At 48.7% G+C, this 16,508-nt stretch overlaps 1 protein-coding gene across 8 annotated transcripts in view; it reads right to left on the bottom strand.

Annotated features, from left to right (window-relative positions):
* TSPOAP1 (TSPO associated protein 1) overlaps nucleotides 1-16,508 on the bottom strand; it is a 67,509-nt gene that overhangs the window by 6,343 nt on the left and 44,658 nt on the right. For 3 of the 8 annotated variants that reach the window (XM_054646956.2, XM_077188735.1, XM_077188737.1), the window contains 11 exons: nucleotides 14,717-15,016; nucleotides 14,270-14,446; nucleotides 10,146-11,273; nucleotides 9,406-9,532; nucleotides 9,109-9,260; nucleotides 8,501-8,663; nucleotides 6,213-6,284; nucleotides 5,817-5,852; nucleotides 4,825-4,928; nucleotides 3,031-3,102; nucleotides 1,424-1,552 (listed from right to left, as the gene is read on the bottom strand). In XM_054646956.2, coding sequence (XP_054502931.2) covers nucleotides 1,424-1,552; nucleotides 3,031-3,102; nucleotides 4,825-4,928; nucleotides 5,817-5,852; nucleotides 6,213-6,284; nucleotides 8,501-8,663; nucleotides 9,109-9,260; nucleotides 9,406-9,532; nucleotides 10,146-11,273; nucleotides 14,270-14,446; nucleotides 14,717-15,016 — 2,460 coding nt within the window. The remainder of the gene's footprint in view (nucleotides 1-1,423; nucleotides 1,553-3,030; nucleotides 3,103-4,824; nucleotides 4,929-5,816; nucleotides 5,853-6,212; nucleotides 6,285-8,500; nucleotides 8,664-9,108; nucleotides 9,261-9,405; nucleotides 9,533-10,145; nucleotides 11,274-14,269; nucleotides 14,447-14,716; nucleotides 15,017-16,508) is intronic. The other 5 variants (XM_077188732.1, XM_077188738.1, XM_077188736.1 and 2 more) reach the window with 5 other exon arrangements.

Raw genomic sequence — 16,508 nt, 5'->3', positions numbered from 1 at the left:
GTTGATGCCAGAGGGAAGATCTGCACTAAATTACACTTAGAATTCCATCTTTATTTTACTGGTTGAGGTCTCCTTTGGCACCCTCTATTTCAACAGATGAGTAATTTGGTAAGAGTAAATAATTTTGAGAGGGAAACTGAAGAAAGAGCCCCACTCTGCATCCTTGTTAACCCCCAGGGAGGTTAGACCTGGGTGACATCTGGGCTCTTAAACCCTGGCAGTAACAGCTGATTAACCTGTGATTCCCCAGCAAGGACCAGTATCCCCAGCAGGGGAGCACAAGGACCTCAGAGAGCTGCTGAGGTCAGCAGATGATCCAACAAACTGCCCACAAACCTCATTATCTGAGCCAGGCTACTCTGCCTGAGAAGACATCAAGGCTGGAGTGCAAATCCTGTACCCACAAAGCCTGGAATGCCAGGAAGCAAGGGATAGGGCTGAGGTGAAGGAAGACCAGGCAGCGTTTGAAGATAGAGATATAGATACAGAGAACAGGAAGAGCTGAGCATGAAAAAAAGGCCAAGAAATGCTGCAGAGAGCAGAAAACTGGGATGGCACCAGTGGGGAGTTCAACAAAGCAGGATTCAGGGATTCAGGGCCACCTACTTCCCTAAGGATGGCTCAAAGCCAACCTGCTCTGACTCATGTGGGTCTGACACCACATGACAGGGCCAACAACTTCCCAAGAAGGACTGAAGGTTGAGCCCATGTGAGGTGGGACCAAGCTGGGTTCCTCCTGCCTCCCTGTCCACAGTGAGACAGCACTGGGGATCCAGGAATGACAAAAGATCTGCTGCACTTTTAGCCTCAGCCCCTGACATGACCCCAGTCTCCCACTAAAGCCTTTATTCCAAGAGTCTCAGCAATACAATGCAAGGGGTCAATTTAACCTTTGAATTCCTTGACTCTGGGGAATGCTTTTGAAACCATAGGATCCATCCCCTAGATCTGCTTGGGAAACTCCTCAGTGTGTTCTGAATTTATCCAGAAGCATCTCAGCCTGGATTAAGATATATCTAACTAGGGGTGGATGGAAAAACCTTGGTGTTTGGGTGTTGCTAATTCCAGAACTCCTTGGCATGGATATAGTAATATTTAAGGAATTTAATGTGCCTGGGGAGCTGTTTGAACCTTTCCTTCCAGTCGGATTTTCCCACTGACCTTTCAGTGGATCTAAACAATTTGCTGGTAGGATTTGAATACTCCTTGCCTACCTGACCACACTAAGGCCCCAGCAGGTGTTGTTTTGTGCCACTTTCTGCACTACAAGTAAGTCTTTGGGAAGAGCTCCTGGCACTCCCTTGGGATGAACAGGCTCCATGCAGTAAGTTCAGTGATCCCATGGGTGCTGCATGCCATGCAATGCCCAGGCTCCAGCCACAGCCCAGCCTGGATGGCAGTGCCATGCAGTCACACATCTCACCTGGCTCTCAGCACTCAGTGGAGAAGCTTCTTTCTCTTTGGAATGGAATTCCTTGTCTGTGCCGCCATCCAAAGGAACAGCTTCCAGGAAGTTGGATGGGACAAGGCCTCTCTGTTGGTTCAGCTCTCCCTGCAAGATCGACATTAAATTCTCACATCAGCTTTCCTGGAGACATAAATAACAACTTGAGGTGCAGTGCCCTGCAGAGAAGGTTGGGCTGTAGGCTGAGACAAGTCCAGAACACACCCACATAGGGAGGATCCTCAGAAAATTCCAGACCTCACATCCTTGCTTAGTTGTGGAACAATTCAGAGCACAGGAACACAGAAGAGAGAAAAGGAAGGAGAGATGACAGCAAGTTGTGACAAAGGTGATTTCTACAAACTCAAAATCTCCGCTACCATACTGCAATGTGACTGTGCCACAGGTGTCCTAGAGGCCTTTGATTTGCCCTGGTATTTACTGATGTCTTTAAAGAATGAGGCAATACTACAATGTACTGTAGGCATTGCATCCATGACCACAGAGGCCCAGAGCTGCAGTATTGTACTCCTACAAATATTTATCCAGTTCAACAGGAGGTGGTTGGGTAAGACAAAACCCACTGCAGCATTGCTGCTTGTCCAACACTATAAAAGGATCAAACAAAACATTCTCAGTGATGCCCTCAGACTTAACCTGGAGCTCAACCTTAAGTCAGATGCGTGAAGGCACAGTGTTTCCCATGCAGGAAAAGGTGGATCATCCAAGGGCTAAGGCTCAAGTTTGGCACACAGCTGGAGGGCCAGGCACAGCCCCAGGAATGTGTCTGCTTACTTGGATCACCATTCCAGCCTCTGGCCCAAGTGTCCAAGTGCCTGGTGAAATGTTAGCTCAGAGCAGGTGCTGGTTCAGCTGGTGTGTGCATAGAAAAATGCAGGCAAGGCTTTGGAAAACCTGCAGGCAATTGATACCAAAAAATAAACTCAGAACCACTGGGATGTTTAAAGACCATAGCAATGCTCTCAGGGCTGGAGCCCCTCTGCTCTGGAGCCAGCCTGGGATACCCCGGGACTCCCCTGGAGGAGAAAAGGTTCCAAGGGAGACCTCAGAGCCCCTTCCAGGGCCTAAAGGAGCTCCAGGAGAGCTGGAGACAGACTGGGGACAAGGGACAGAGAGACAGGACAAGGGACAATGGCTTCCCACTGCCAGAGGGCAGGAATAGATGGGATATTGGGAAGGAATTCCTGGCTATGAGTGTGCTGAGGCCTTGGAAGAGGATGCCCAGAGAAGCTGTGGCTACCCCTGGATCCATGGAAGCATCCAAGGCCAGGCTGGACAGAGCTTGGAGCAACCTGGGACAGTAGAAAGTGTCCCTGCCCATGGCAGGGGGTGGAACAGGATGAGCTTTAAGGTCCCTTCCCCAAACCATTCCAAGACTCTGTAATACCAGATTTATAGCAGGAGAAATGAGCTCCAGAAACAGGCTGCCCTGCACTAAGTAGAAAGGGGTTTATGTTTTTCTCAAAAGCAGGATATGTTGTGCCCTGATTTCTGCTTCCCTGCCACTCCATGAACTCCAACAATTTCCAGTGTAACCACAGGACCTTCCCAAGCCCTGCACTTACATAGTAGAATCCATCATCATCCATGGACCCAAAGACAGTGATAACGTCCCCAGCACTGAAGGTCAGTTCAGCCTGCAAAGAGCCAGAGAAAAGAGGTGACAGGAAAAGCAGTGCCTGGAATTCCTCACCAGGAACACAGGCTCCCCTTGGCTTCTTGCCCAATCTTACTCCAGGGGAGGGAGCCCACTGTGTTCGGTCTGGCAGGACCAGGATGCAGGAGGGAAACTGAAGTGGATAACTCTGGAATTCATTGCTAGGGAAGCATTTCATAAATTAAGACAAGAGCAAAGTCCATTTTAAAACCAATTTTAATAAGGTTTCAAAATAGTACCTACCACCTGCTCTGGAAGGGTGCACTGAGGACAAGCTCAGCAAGCACCAGAAATACTGTCAATTTCTTTAAGTATAATTACAAATCCTCCTCCCTTGGATGAGCCTGTTTTGTATGCAGCACTTAGGGACTAGTCACTAGCAGGAATGCATACAAACAGGGTGGTTTAGCCTGGACACGGAACAGGAGCACAGCACACAGTGACCCTTCACTGTCACACCCTCTGTTCTGACACCCCAGCATATGCTCCATGGGGCATAAAGCTAAAGAAAAAGGTGTCACCAGTCTCTTTTAATGGAAAAAGCTGCCCAGTGGAGGCTCCAAACAGGCTGAGTCCCACTTAAGACACTCTGACACTTCACAGGTGTCAGCTGGAAGGGATCTACTTCCAAGATATTTACAATAATATATCCCTAGTCCTCAATTTAATCTCTTGAGGCTGCAGGTCGCTCCTGTGGAGCATCTCCCACAGAACTCTACCAGCTTGTTTCAGTAATTTAAGCTCTTGTCCAAAAGAGTTCTAAAAGAGCAAATCACTGCAAAAAGCACAGTCACCTCCTCAGTGACAAGGGTTCAAAAGTGTTCGGTGGTTGGATACATGCTCACATTGTGTCTCTCCCAAGATATTCCACCATTCTAAAACACTCTGTCCTCAGCTGTGTCTCTCTGGGCAGGAGACACAGCTTGGGAGGCAAGCATTCCCTAAGCTGTGCCCTCTGTTGGCCAGACACTCCTTTGTGGATGAAGGGAAAGGATAGGAATCCAAACCCTGTGTTTATGTTTGCTCAGAGAGCAAACACAGCTTGGAGGAACAGAGAACAGATCACGTGCTCATCTCTTTTTGCAGAAAGGATTCTGCATTGCCACCTTTCTACCTGGAACTGATTTATCCACAAAATTACTGTTTGGATTGTATCCTTCCCTGTTTAGATTATACCCCTTCCCATCCCTGGAAGTGTCCAAGACCAGGCCGGAAGGAGCAACCTGGTCTAGTGGAAGGTGTCCCTGCTCATGGTAGGGGGTGGGATGAGATGGGCTTTAAGATCTCCTCCAACCCATCCCTTTCCATGATTCTGTGATTCTATATGTAGGAATTGCTTGAAAAGAAGAACTTTGCAAACTAGTATATTAAACTGGAGGTAAATCTTTTTGCTTGAACAAAGACCTACACAGATAGTTAACACTAAAGTCACGTTCAAATTAAGTGTCAAAAGTGCTTTCAAACACTTAAGCAGGTTTTTCCTTTTCCCAGAGTGTTTCCTGGATCAGTTGCTACCAGTAGAAGCTGCTTCCTCCTGCCCCTGATCTGCTCAGTCCTGTCTGATCACTAAAGTATGCAATGAATACTCATACAGTTTCACTGAGACTCTGGTTGGACCAAAGTGCTGAATGTCTTGAGAGAGAAGGAAAAAAAGAGAAAGGAAGAAGAAACCTCTGAAAAGGGGGGAGCAGCTGGTGGTTACCTCTACATCTGTGTTAGGAGAGCTCTCCTTTGGGTTGTAGTCAAAGGCAGCCACCATCCTGCGAGGAGTCAGCAGCTCTGCTTCAATGTCTTTATGTTTCTGCCCTGCAGGAGAAAAATAAAATATTCTTAGATGGAAATACTAGGACAAAATCCCAAATCACAGCAACTCCTTCACCATTCTTATAGTGGTCTGTGCAAAAAGAATACATGGGGGGAACTGAGTGGAGAGAGACTTTAGAGCCATTTGGTAAAACAGTTTTCTGATCTTCTTCACTGCCTCATAAGCACAAAAGTGGGGACATCCGTCCATCCCCTCATCCTGGTGCTCTGTTTATATGTACAGGAATGTATTATTTTATGTTTTCTATTTACTCACACACACACACAGAGAACAGCTGTCTCTTTACAGTGTCTTGAAAGGACATTTCTCCTCCCATTACACAATGTTCTGCTATTAAGCTACAAAATTTATCCTCCAAGAGCCAGGAACCAGCACACAGGGAAGTCCAGGCCTTGCCATCCCAAATCTCCTGCCTGCTCAAACCCATTACCTACAGACCTGCCCTGCGCCTACAAAAGCCAAGTCTGGTGCTACAGAAAACACACGTTCATGGATTTAAACTCTCTTTTGGGTCAGCACCAGATGGGCTGGCAAAGGGTTTGCACACTGGGCCTCTCTGGATATAAACAGATGATGCCCCTCAGAAAAAGGGAGCACCCTCTCAGTGTCTCTTGGATCATAGGGACCACAGCATGTGATGAGTGAGAGACTGCCCTGCTCCCCCCATGGTAAAACAACTGGTGCACTCCCCCTGGAAGCAGCCCTTGCTCACCCAAACTGTTTTGCACCCACCACTAAACAAAAAGAACTAAACCTTTTTGTTACAGTGCTTAGAAGCAGCACCACAGGGTGTCACACTGGCCCTTGACCACAAAACACACTGTAATTCTATCATGCATTACCTACTCCCCCGTAAAAGCGCTTCTCACCTGGCTGAGACTTGCATTCCTGTTTGTCCAGCCCTGCTGAGGGAAGAAAATGCCTCATCAGTAAGAGCTCATCTCCAACAGTGACCACATGACACAACTGATAAACAGTAAAAAAGAGCACCAAGACAGCAAACAACAGAAGCAAACTGTTCATGCAACTCAAAGTCTACACCAGTAACCAGGACTCAGGAACGTAACAAGAAGCACAGGTCAAGCTCCAAACTATGAAAGACATCACTGTTGTTAAAAACTTAACACCAGCACAGGGATGGGCTCTCTTTCCACTTCCTAGCAGTCATATAAACATCTGAGGGTCCTGAAAGCAAGTAGTAAAAATTCAATGCAGTCTGTAATCCTATAGCAAAAACCAAAGAGGAAGCAGTGGGTGACACAGACCTTTCTTGGAGCGTCTGGGCTTTGGAGGAGGGACAGTTTGGCGGCGTGGAGGTGGAGAAAATGTGCCATTTCCTTAATAAAAACACCAAAAAAGCAAATAAATAGACAAGAGAAACAGACAGTGAATGGAAAGTGAGAAGCATCTTGAATAGTGAACAGGGGACAGAGATGACATGCCTCCCCTGGGAGGCTGACAACAGGATTTCTGTGGGCAAAGCCCTCTGGGCCTCATATGTGGACTCAGAGGAGCTGTGATCCACATCCCAAATACACAGAGAAATCCACACTGTACTTACACCTTTTAGGCAGTCCACAGCTCAGAGCAGACACACTTTGCTGCTCCTCAGCTTTCAGAAGCAGCACCATAAGGACAAAATAAAGCCTTGTACCATTAATACCCAGCTAAAGCTTCTGCACTGAGCAGGGTCAGGACTGGATGAAATCCCAAATGAACCTAAGGAGTGCCCAGACCAACCCCTCCAAGGCACTTCCTTAGTTACAAGGCTGTGACAGCCTTGTTATGGCAGCAGGAAAACAGCAGAGGTACAGCCAGCCCAACTGCCAAGGAATCAAAGAACCACTACAGTTAGAAAAAGACCATCAGGTCCAACCTGCACCCGCTACCCCCTCCTGTCAGGGAGTTGTGCAGAGCCAGAAGACCCCCTCTGAGCCTCCTTTTCTCCCGCCTGAGCCTCCTTCCCAGCTCCCTCAGCCGCTCCTGGGGCTCTCTGTTCCCTTTCCTGGACATGCTCCAGCCCCTCAGTGTCCTTACCAAGAGGGGCCCAGAACTGCTCCTTGGATTTGAGGTGTGTCCCCACCAGTGCCAAACCTACAGTCCCTCCCTCCACACACAACTTATTGACTACCACCACCACCTTCCTCAAAACTTTCAAACCCGTCATGTTTAATGAAGTCTCAGAGCTATTAAAATCCTTTACTCTTCCAAGACTATGCAGTGAGGCAGGGTAGAGTATCCCTTGTGTATCCACTGAGAGACACAGGCCACCACAGGCATCCAACCATCTCTGGCATGCACGCAAGAGAAAGAGTATGGATGTGAAAAACACCTTACTCAAATCTCCGCTCCTCAGACACGGGAGAGACCGAATATGTTTGTCCTTTAAAAACATATTCAACAAATCACACAGTGAAAACATCAGGCTCCTTCAGTCCCTGTGCTGCTCAGGATCAACTTTCCAGGGACTAACATTTAGGAGCTGAGCACTGTCAGTCCCTCAGAATCATAGAATGGTTTGGGTGAGAAAGGACCTTAAGGGTCTGTTAGAGTCTCCCTCCACAGAAATAGGAACAAGTTGGATTTCTCCTTTTTGTTTTTTCCTCTAGTTTTCTTATTTTTAAGTTGATTTGGGCTTTTTTCCCAGCTCAGGCAATATCAGGGCTTACCTTTGCCATGACCAACACTTGTGCTATTTTTCATTGCTGAACTTGCAGGGAAACAGGGACCAGCCAAACCAGGAATATCCTGGTGTTTTAACAAGTGGAGCAGATCCCACAATTGGCACTGGCAATAGAGGGTGCACAGAGGAGTGCACGATGAGGGGTGGCAGGCATGAGGGAGAGGCACAGGGACACTGGGATTCACAGCAGGGGCAGCTCACAGCCACCAAGCCTGACTCAGTCTGAGCTGCGCTGGCTGCACATCCCAGGGCTGCTCTCTCTCCTCTCTGAGTACATGAGAGGGAAGGAACAGGAAAGCCTCTGCAGTGCACAAGGCACTGACCACATACTCCAGGGAGTAAGTAAGGAGGAACCCAACCACCAGATCTGCTCCTTGTACACTCCTGTCTGCCTACCTTGCTGTCTCACACCTTTCCTCCCCCTTTCACATCTCCATTCCCAAGTCACAGATTCTCTCACCCAAGAGCAGGGTCATCCCAAGAGTTCCATTCACAGGATTTCAAAACAAAGGAGGGAACAGAGTGAAAACTCTTGTTCACATACTTCAGCTGCTCTTCAAATGCTTCCGTTTCCCTGTCCCTAGCAAGGTTCAGACTCACTTTGTGCTGAATTCACACACCTCAAGCCCAGGAGCAGCTGCAAATGCTGGCAGTGGAGCGCCAGGGATGAACTGAGAGCTCGGAACACCCACCTCCAGCCAGATGCCCTTGCTAAGGAGCAGCCACTAAATTAGGCTGCAGATCCAGGGACAGCCCTCCAAATGGGTTTGGTGGCTGCACTGGCCACACACGATAGCGGGACTGAGCTTCCAACATTCCAGCAAAGAGCCACAGGAGCATGGCACACACAGACACACACATACACAGTACCTGGGCTCTCCGTGTCTGCAGGCAGGAACCCCTGCTTTAGGAGCTGCTGCTTGAGCTCACTACTCTCCACAGGGACTTCTGACACCATGTTGCATGGAATGTATCCCTCCCTTCCAGCACATTCCCCCCTGTAAAAACCATCAGCATCCTTGTCTCCACAAACCTGCAAAGGGAAATAGACTGTTTATGCTGCAGGGACTGAGCTGCACAGAGAAAGAATCATGGAATATCCTGAGTTGGAAGGGACCCACAAGGATGATCCATGCAGTCCAGCCCCTGTCCCTGCACAGACACCCCAACAATCCCACCCTGTGCATCCCTGGGAGCAGTGTCCAAATGCTCCTGGAGCTCCAGCAGCCTCGGGTCCCTGCCCATTCCCTAGGGGGCCTGGGCAGTGCCCAGCACCCTCTGGGGGAAGAACCTTTCCCTGATATCCAACCTAACCCTCCGTGACACAGCTCCAGCCATTCCATAAGGTCACCAGAGAGAAAATATGAGCATCTCCCCCTCTACTTCCCTCATGAGGAAACTGCAGACCTCCCAAGGTTTATGCTTCCCTGGAACACCAGACAGATCCATAGAGTAGGAGATGTTCACTAAATTCTTACTTTCAGGATCTGCCCCTCCTTGAATGGGAGCTCCTCTTCTGCTGCATCAGGGTTAGGGGACATGGAGACAGGATCGTAGTCAAAGAGAGCCACAAAGATCCGAATGCCATCATCTTTGCCAGATGTCTCAGGAGCAGTGCTCCTTGGAAGGCCTGTGCACAGGGGGAACACAGCAGAGAGAACGTCAGCCCTGCCCCAGCAGTGCATGGGCCAGGCACTGCCTGCCAGCCTCTCCCCAGCCATTTCCAGGAGCTTCCATCTCTCCTGCTGCCCACCTCTCTCCCCGTTCCTGCTCACCTGGACTAGAGAGCAAAGGTTTCTGCATTTGGCTTCTTCTCTCACTCCTGCTCCGTCTCCTGCTAGGAGCCTGCCAGGCGGCTGTGCCGGGCGGCTCCGGGCCCCTGGAATCTTTATGACTGGATGCCTGCAATTGGAACCAGCAGAGAATTAGTAGCAGCCTCTGCCTTCCAACTCCCTGAACAGCGCTCAGCCCAAACGCACTCCACAAAGAGCAGTGCATCCAAATGCAACATTCCTCTTCAGGGACACTCTAGAGCTGGAAAGACCAAGGGAGTTGGAAAACAGAACTGAGGACAGGCAGGCACTCTGCCAGGCACCAGTGACGATCCCCTTGGTGAGGGTGAAGATGCAGAAAAGGGCATTTCAAGGGGAGGCAATGACATTACAGTCAGCATCTACACAAAGCTTTCACAAATCAGCTTATTGCACCAGGGATTTTCACTTGGGTCCCCCAGCCTCCTGCCGTGGGGAGGAAGAGAAGACCCAGTGTGAAAAGGAATACTGCATCGGTGACACTTGGTCAGGGAGCAGGAAAAGCAGAAGCAGCTACTACAAGAAAAGCCATGGGGAAGCACAGAACTACAGAATCTCTCCGATATTCTTCCAGGCAATCCTAGAGGAGGGTCCTTTCTCTGGACAACACTGAACAAAGCAAGATACAGGCAGGCCAGGGAAGCAGAGGGAAGCCAGCACCACTGCAAGCTGCTTCAAAGCCAGAATAGGAAAAGTCTCCCAACCCTTTTGTGCAAGGAGGTGCTACGTATCCCCTTCGAAGAATGTTCGAGCCTCCTTCTCCAGCCAGGTGACTTACAGTCCAGCTCCCAGCCCTGCTCCTCAGAACTGCTCTCACACCTTGGGGCTTCCTTCTCCCGGCAGAAGAATCGTAGGTGCCGGCTCGGAGACCTGGCCCACTCCATACCCTGCTCTTCCATCATCTCCAGCCTGGTCAGGTCCCTTCTGCCACCCAGGTGGGCAACCTCAGACTGACTGGAGCAATCACTCCAGTCCCCTTGGCAGCTCTGGGACCTCTCTGGCCACAGCCTGCTCTCCAGGGAGGATGCACAGGTTGAATCCTGATCATCTTCAGAGTCATACTCGATGTCTATTTCCAGGCTCCTGGGGCTGGGGCAGTGCGTTGCTATCACGGCTGGTTCTGCCCCCCCTGATCCCACTGCTCTTGGGGCTTTTTTCCGTAAGGTGCCTTGTCTGGCCCGGCTGTACAAATCCAACCCCTCCTTTCCACCAGCACTGCTGACAACATTCAGCTCCTCCCTGAGACTGGGAGCTCTGTATAACCCGCTCCCCATCTGGCTGCAGTTGCCCAGCAGACGACTGCAGTGCTCTGTTAGATCACTCTGTCTCTTCCTACTTATCTCAGGCCGACTTCGGATCTTCTCCCGATAATTATTTCCCTTCTTCTTGTTCCAAGAGGGACTTGTCCCACTCCCAGACTTTGGATCATTCTCTTGACAGCCCCAGTTCCAGTGTGCCTTCTTTTGACTGCAAGACAGCTGGCCAAAGGCAGGATTTGCATGGTCAGCCTCCGCTCTGCTCTCCTTAGCACTGTGCTCCCCCTGAGGAGTCTGAGCAGAGACCTTCATGGAGGTGTTACTCCCATCTTCCTTTAGAAATGGCTCCTTGCTGTTGGGTGGTTTCTCTGTTCTTCCTGAATGGTAGGTTTGTGTTTCCAAGGAGTCTTGAGGGTCTGTCTTTTCTTCTGTAGCACCCTTCTCATCCTCATCTTCATCCTCATCCTCAGTCACTTCAGGGATGCTAAACAACTTCTTGCTGTGGTTCTTCTGAAGCGGGAGCTCCAGGATCCTCTCCAGAATCTCCTCATCGCTGTCAGTATCACAAAGATCCATCTGTACCCAGACCCCGAGAAAAGCCACAGCCAGGACAAGCAAAGGAAAAAAGAGAGGAAATAAACATTAAAACAAGAGGCAAAGTGACCCTGATTCCCTCCCAGCAGAGCAGGATGGAGCTGTGGCTGCAGCAAAGCAAGGGGAGGGGACAGAGGGAGTGATGGATCTTCTGGCAAAAGCAATCAGATGAACCAGCAATGCGACAGGAAGCGAGGAAGGCAAATGCATGGAAGAGCTCCCTCCCAGCCTCTCCTGTACACACACAGCTCTACCTGCAGCACCTCTCATTCTACGACAGCAATGATTCCTCTCGGCTTGGCATCTTTGGGAGGGATGGGGGCAGGAGAGGCACCATCCCTCCACAGCAGAGCTGAGTGGGTTCTTCTGTCCACAGGGCTCACCCACAGAGCCATGGGTCCCCCTTAGCTATGTCGTCTTCCTGGAGCACAGGGAATGGCCCTGTGCTGTAGGACACACCATGGAGATGTTGCTGCCTGGGCCCTTCTCATCTCCTAGCAAAGTGCAGCCCTACTGCAGGTCCCTGTCTGCAAATCCAGAGCAGAGTTCCCACAAAAACAAAGGAGAACCCTTTACCTCAAAGGGCCACACAGATATGAGTTCCACTTGCAGATGAGTGAGAGCCTACCAGGTTACAGAAAATTTTGGGGACAACACTGCCGAATTTTAAAATTTTTTGTGGACCAACTGTAGAATTTTTATGGGTTTATTTCTTATCACATTAACAGTAACATAAAAGGTAAAATCCCCAGGTGCATTATGTCATTTTGGTATGAAGATACCTCTGGAGGTCTCTTGTTCACCTTCCCTGACAAGTTATATTATTAATGTGTTCCGAAGGCATTTACAAATAGATTACAAAGCATGTGTAGCTACTTTAAACTACAACCATATGGAGGTCTGTTCAGAGATAATTAAAAACTCAACCAGAGTGAGCGAGAAACAAAGACAGTTGCAATTTGTCTCCTGATAGTTCCAATCTCTATAGCTTTTTCCAAGCAAAACTTGGTCTTGAATTATATTTAGAATTGGTTGAAGGGGCCTTGAGGTCTCCAGTTCAGTGTCCTAATTACAGCAGGACTGTTGCCAACAATAAATCCATGTCTTTGCTTAGATGAGGTTTGAAAACACCAAAGAATGGAGATCCTGAACCCTCTGGGGACCGATCCCAAGGCTGCGCTGTCCTCCTGGGTAAGAGGTTTGAACGCATCTCCAACATGAACATCCCAAACAGCAGCTCATGATTTCTGCCTCTTTTAATGTATCATCTCCCAGAAACAAGACTACTTTGGCTCTCATCCTTTTAACCATTATGCAAATAGGCGGGTACAAAATCTCCCACTCAACTCCTCTAGACCAAAAACCCCTCAAATTTTCTCAAACTCTCCTTACAGAACAGTGCTTAAGGCTCCTGCCTTGTTAGCACCAATTAGGAATATGGAGAATTCATAAATACAGAAAAAAAAAAAGTTCAGTAAGAGTTCTTTTAGCTGTTTGCAAAGTTGTGGCTTCTGCTTTTGAGTTTTAATATAATAAATGGTTTCAGTGATTAAACAACTTGTTTGAGGATAAACATTTTTAAAGCACCACCCCTCTGTGTTTTCATCCTCTGGATCCCAGAAGAGTTGGCTGAGCAGTCTTGAGGTAACAGAAAATGTAGTTAAATATGCAGAATCCTCGAAAACAGCCCTATTACAGTCCAATCCCCTTCAATCCATAAGGCAGTAATGGGAGGTCTGTGCCCCAAAGCTTCCTGCCCCTCACATCCTCTCCCAATTCAGCATCTTGTTACCCTCACTCTGTTACTGCCAGCACAGAAAACAATCACTTTATCCAGTTAATAAAACACCAGGGGGGGATAAAAAAAAAAAAAAAAAAAAAAAAAAAAAAAAAAAGACAATAGCTTTCTTGATTACTCTTCTTTCTCTTTCCAGGAAACTTGTTTTTCTTCCATTTTTTCCCAGCCCAATCCCAACAACTGGAAGCCCTTCCAAAACCTTCAGCGGCAGCCCCAGCCCCTCCAGCCACCAGGCTCTCCTGGGGCTCCTGATGTGCTTCACTGCAGGTTCAATCCCTCACCTGGGAAGCAGAAGACCCTTCAGAAGGAGAAAAGGAAATTTAATCCAGAGTCACTACATTGTCTGCTACCATTTAGTGCTCACCAGCCTCATCCCTACAGACCAGCAGCCACACAGGGCACCATCAACTACAGATGCTCTCTGGTCACATGAAAAATCAAAGAGAAGGTGCTTTCTTGCCATCCGGGCATATTATATTTCCTGCAATGCTTTTTAATTTTCCAGGCTCTCACTCTCAGTGCTTTCCCTCGTGGATATTCATGCCAACTGCTGTAATCTGTATGGTTATACACCAGTTCCAGGCCATGCAGTTGGAATCACATTCCCACAGGTGCATTCAGACCAGATTTAACTCTTTGAGCATGAATTAAGCTGGACACTTACAGCTCAGCTCAGGCAGGATTTCGTCCCTTGCAGCATTTGAACTAAAAAGCCACAATTCTCCTCCTACATACCATCCCTGGCAACAGAAAGCATCAAGACCTAAGCCAAATAATCACAGAATCAGGGAATATCCTGAGCTGGAAGGGATGCACAAGGATTGAGGCCAACTCCTGGCCCTGCATATGACACCCCAAAAATCACACCCTGTGCCTGAGAGCATTGAGTGCTCCCTGTTTACTGTCTGTGTTTAAGAATTCAAATCACCCCCATTGATTTTAAACACCACATCACACTGTGGTTTTTTCCAACTAATTAAACCCTGGCTCCATTTATTACAAACAAACACCCTTCCCTCTCCCAAAGAACCTGTGTTTTTACTACCTTGAGCCAACAGTGGGAGTAAAAGCAGAGCAGCAGGACCTTGGGAAAGGCTCAGCCCAGCCCCTCCTCCTGTGAGTTGATGGCATGGGATGGCTGCACCGGCGTGCCCCACAGGCAGCACTCAGAACAGGTTACCTTTTCCCCATTCTCCTGGGAACATTCTCTCTGGTCCCATTTCTTCTCTTCCAGAGCTTCTGAAGACAGCTCATCTTCTTCCTCCTCTTCCAAAATATCTGAAAGGTCAGAACTCCGGTTGTGCTCAGTGAAAAGGGTCAACTGTCGGCGGCTCATTTCTGACAGTTTTTCTTCTTGCTGTTGAAAAGCAAAACACATTTTCTCAGTTCTCCCAGACTCTATTTCAGCAACAAAGGAGCATTTTTCCTTTCTCTGAGTACACACACAGCTCAGGTGTGGTAGGAAAGAAAGGAGGCAGCACCCAAGGGAGTGACTGGCACATATGGACACACACAACCATCAGCCTCACTTCAAAGCCTGCAGAACAGCACTGTCTAAGGCTGGAAAACTCAGGAGGCCAAGTACAGTTCACATCCCTCCATGGACACAAGCCAAGGTTAAACAAACCTCTCTTTTCACTCTGGACATTTCTTTCATCACCTCCTTGCCAGGAGACAACCTCAGAAAGTCCTGGCAGCTGCTCCCACTCGTGTTCCCATCTTGGAAGGTGCCCTGCATTTCCCCTGCCTGGCTGGGGGAAGATGCAGGCTCTGGGCTCAGATGCTTCTCTGCCTCTCTCTCCATGTCAGCACTGGGACCTTTGGGTGCCTCCTGCACAGAGCACACGTGGCAGGTTTCTGTTTGGAGCTTCACCCCACTCTCCATCAGGCTTCCCTGCTCTGGTGCTTTGGTTCTTGGTTGCTCCATCTGGGAAACAAACCAACAGTGAAATCAAGGGGAGGTGTCTCAGACTACTTATGCGCCAAAATTGAGTCTTATCACTCCAAACTCTTTGACCCTCTGACATGTTCTTTGCTCTAGGCATACGAGTATTTTGGCAGGCAACTTGCAGCTGGGAATCTTGGCCAGCCCTGGAACAAAGCTCTCCTTGTCCTCAGGTCCCAGGTGACACACGGTGCCCCCAGTGCTGCAGCTCGGCAAGGCCCACAAGGGCATGGAGAGTAACAAGTTTCAGGGCTGTAAGAAGAGCCCAAGCTATACAACAAGGTTATTTCCCACTGTCATCTGCCAGAGGAATGGCCTAGACATCAGCACATTGGGTTGAACTGGAGATGAGGACACTACTCCAGGATTTCCTGGGGTGTGAAGAAAAGGAGAATTAATGAAGAACAATAAACACAGAGAGTGCAACAAGCTCCTGATTAGAACACCTAGTGAGAATTAAAGAAAATCTTCATCTGTATTCCAACCAGTCCAAGAAAACCTCTGGGAGATAGAGGAATGGAACTCCAGAAACAAGAAGGGTAAGGCAGGTGGGCCTTATCAACCACCTCTTTCTCTAACCAAGGGAACCTCCCTGCATTTTGCAATGGAGCAGAACCTTGTCCTTATGTACCAGGCACTTTGAAAACACTGAAGGATCAGACCCCAGGGACATTGAAACATTGCAGTGTCAAGCTTCTCAATGTCCCCTGGACAAAAGCCAGGCAGGTCCTGATCTCATGTCTAATCTCACAGCTCAGATTTCCAGCCCTGATTCCCTTTGCTGACAGCCAAGTGAAGAGACACCTCAAGTGAGAAGGATGATTTGCATCCTGGGAGCACTCATTTCACTCCTCTCCACAAAGGAAGCAAAGCAACCACCACAAGTGCAGCCATCTACACCAGACACCTGAATGTCCAGAGGCAACATTGCTGGGAACAGGTGAAGTGCAGTAAGAGTCTCACAAAAAAACAAGGAAATCTGGGCTGGTACTGAAGCCACTGGCTGAGACATCATTCTCACAGAAATCTCCTGGCACAGCACAAACATCTGAATCTGGGACAAATCCACCATGACATTCCTCATCCCTGGAAGTGTTCAAGGCCAGGCTGGATGAGGCTTGGAGCAGCCTGGCCTAGTGGAAGGTCTCCCTGTCAGGCACCAGATGATCTTTATTGCACCTTGAAACCCCAACCACTCCATGATTCTATGAAATGTGGGTAAATGAATCCAGCAGTTGACCCAAGGTACTGTGAGCTGCAAATGACCAGGCACTGACCTCTGAAATTTTGGACTCAACATCTCAGTTCTTCTGGGTATTGAGCTGGCCTTTGGGCTTGGGCCCACCATGCTGGTCTTGCTTCAGCAATTTTCAGAAGTCTCAGCCTAACTCTGACCCTTCACAAGGTCACACAGCCATGATTAATAAAGTTGTGCTAAATTTAAGTTTGAAGCACTCCTATGAGTTCTGGTGTC

This window comes from Agelaius phoeniceus, chromosome 20 (genome assembly GCF_051311805.1).
Source record: "Agelaius phoeniceus isolate bAgePho1 chromosome 20, bAgePho1.hap1, whole genome shotgun sequence".
Taxonomy (NCBI): Eukaryota; Metazoa; Chordata; class Aves; order Passeriformes; family Icteridae; genus Agelaius; species Agelaius phoeniceus.
This window is presented reverse-complemented; position numbering and strand designations above follow the sequence as displayed.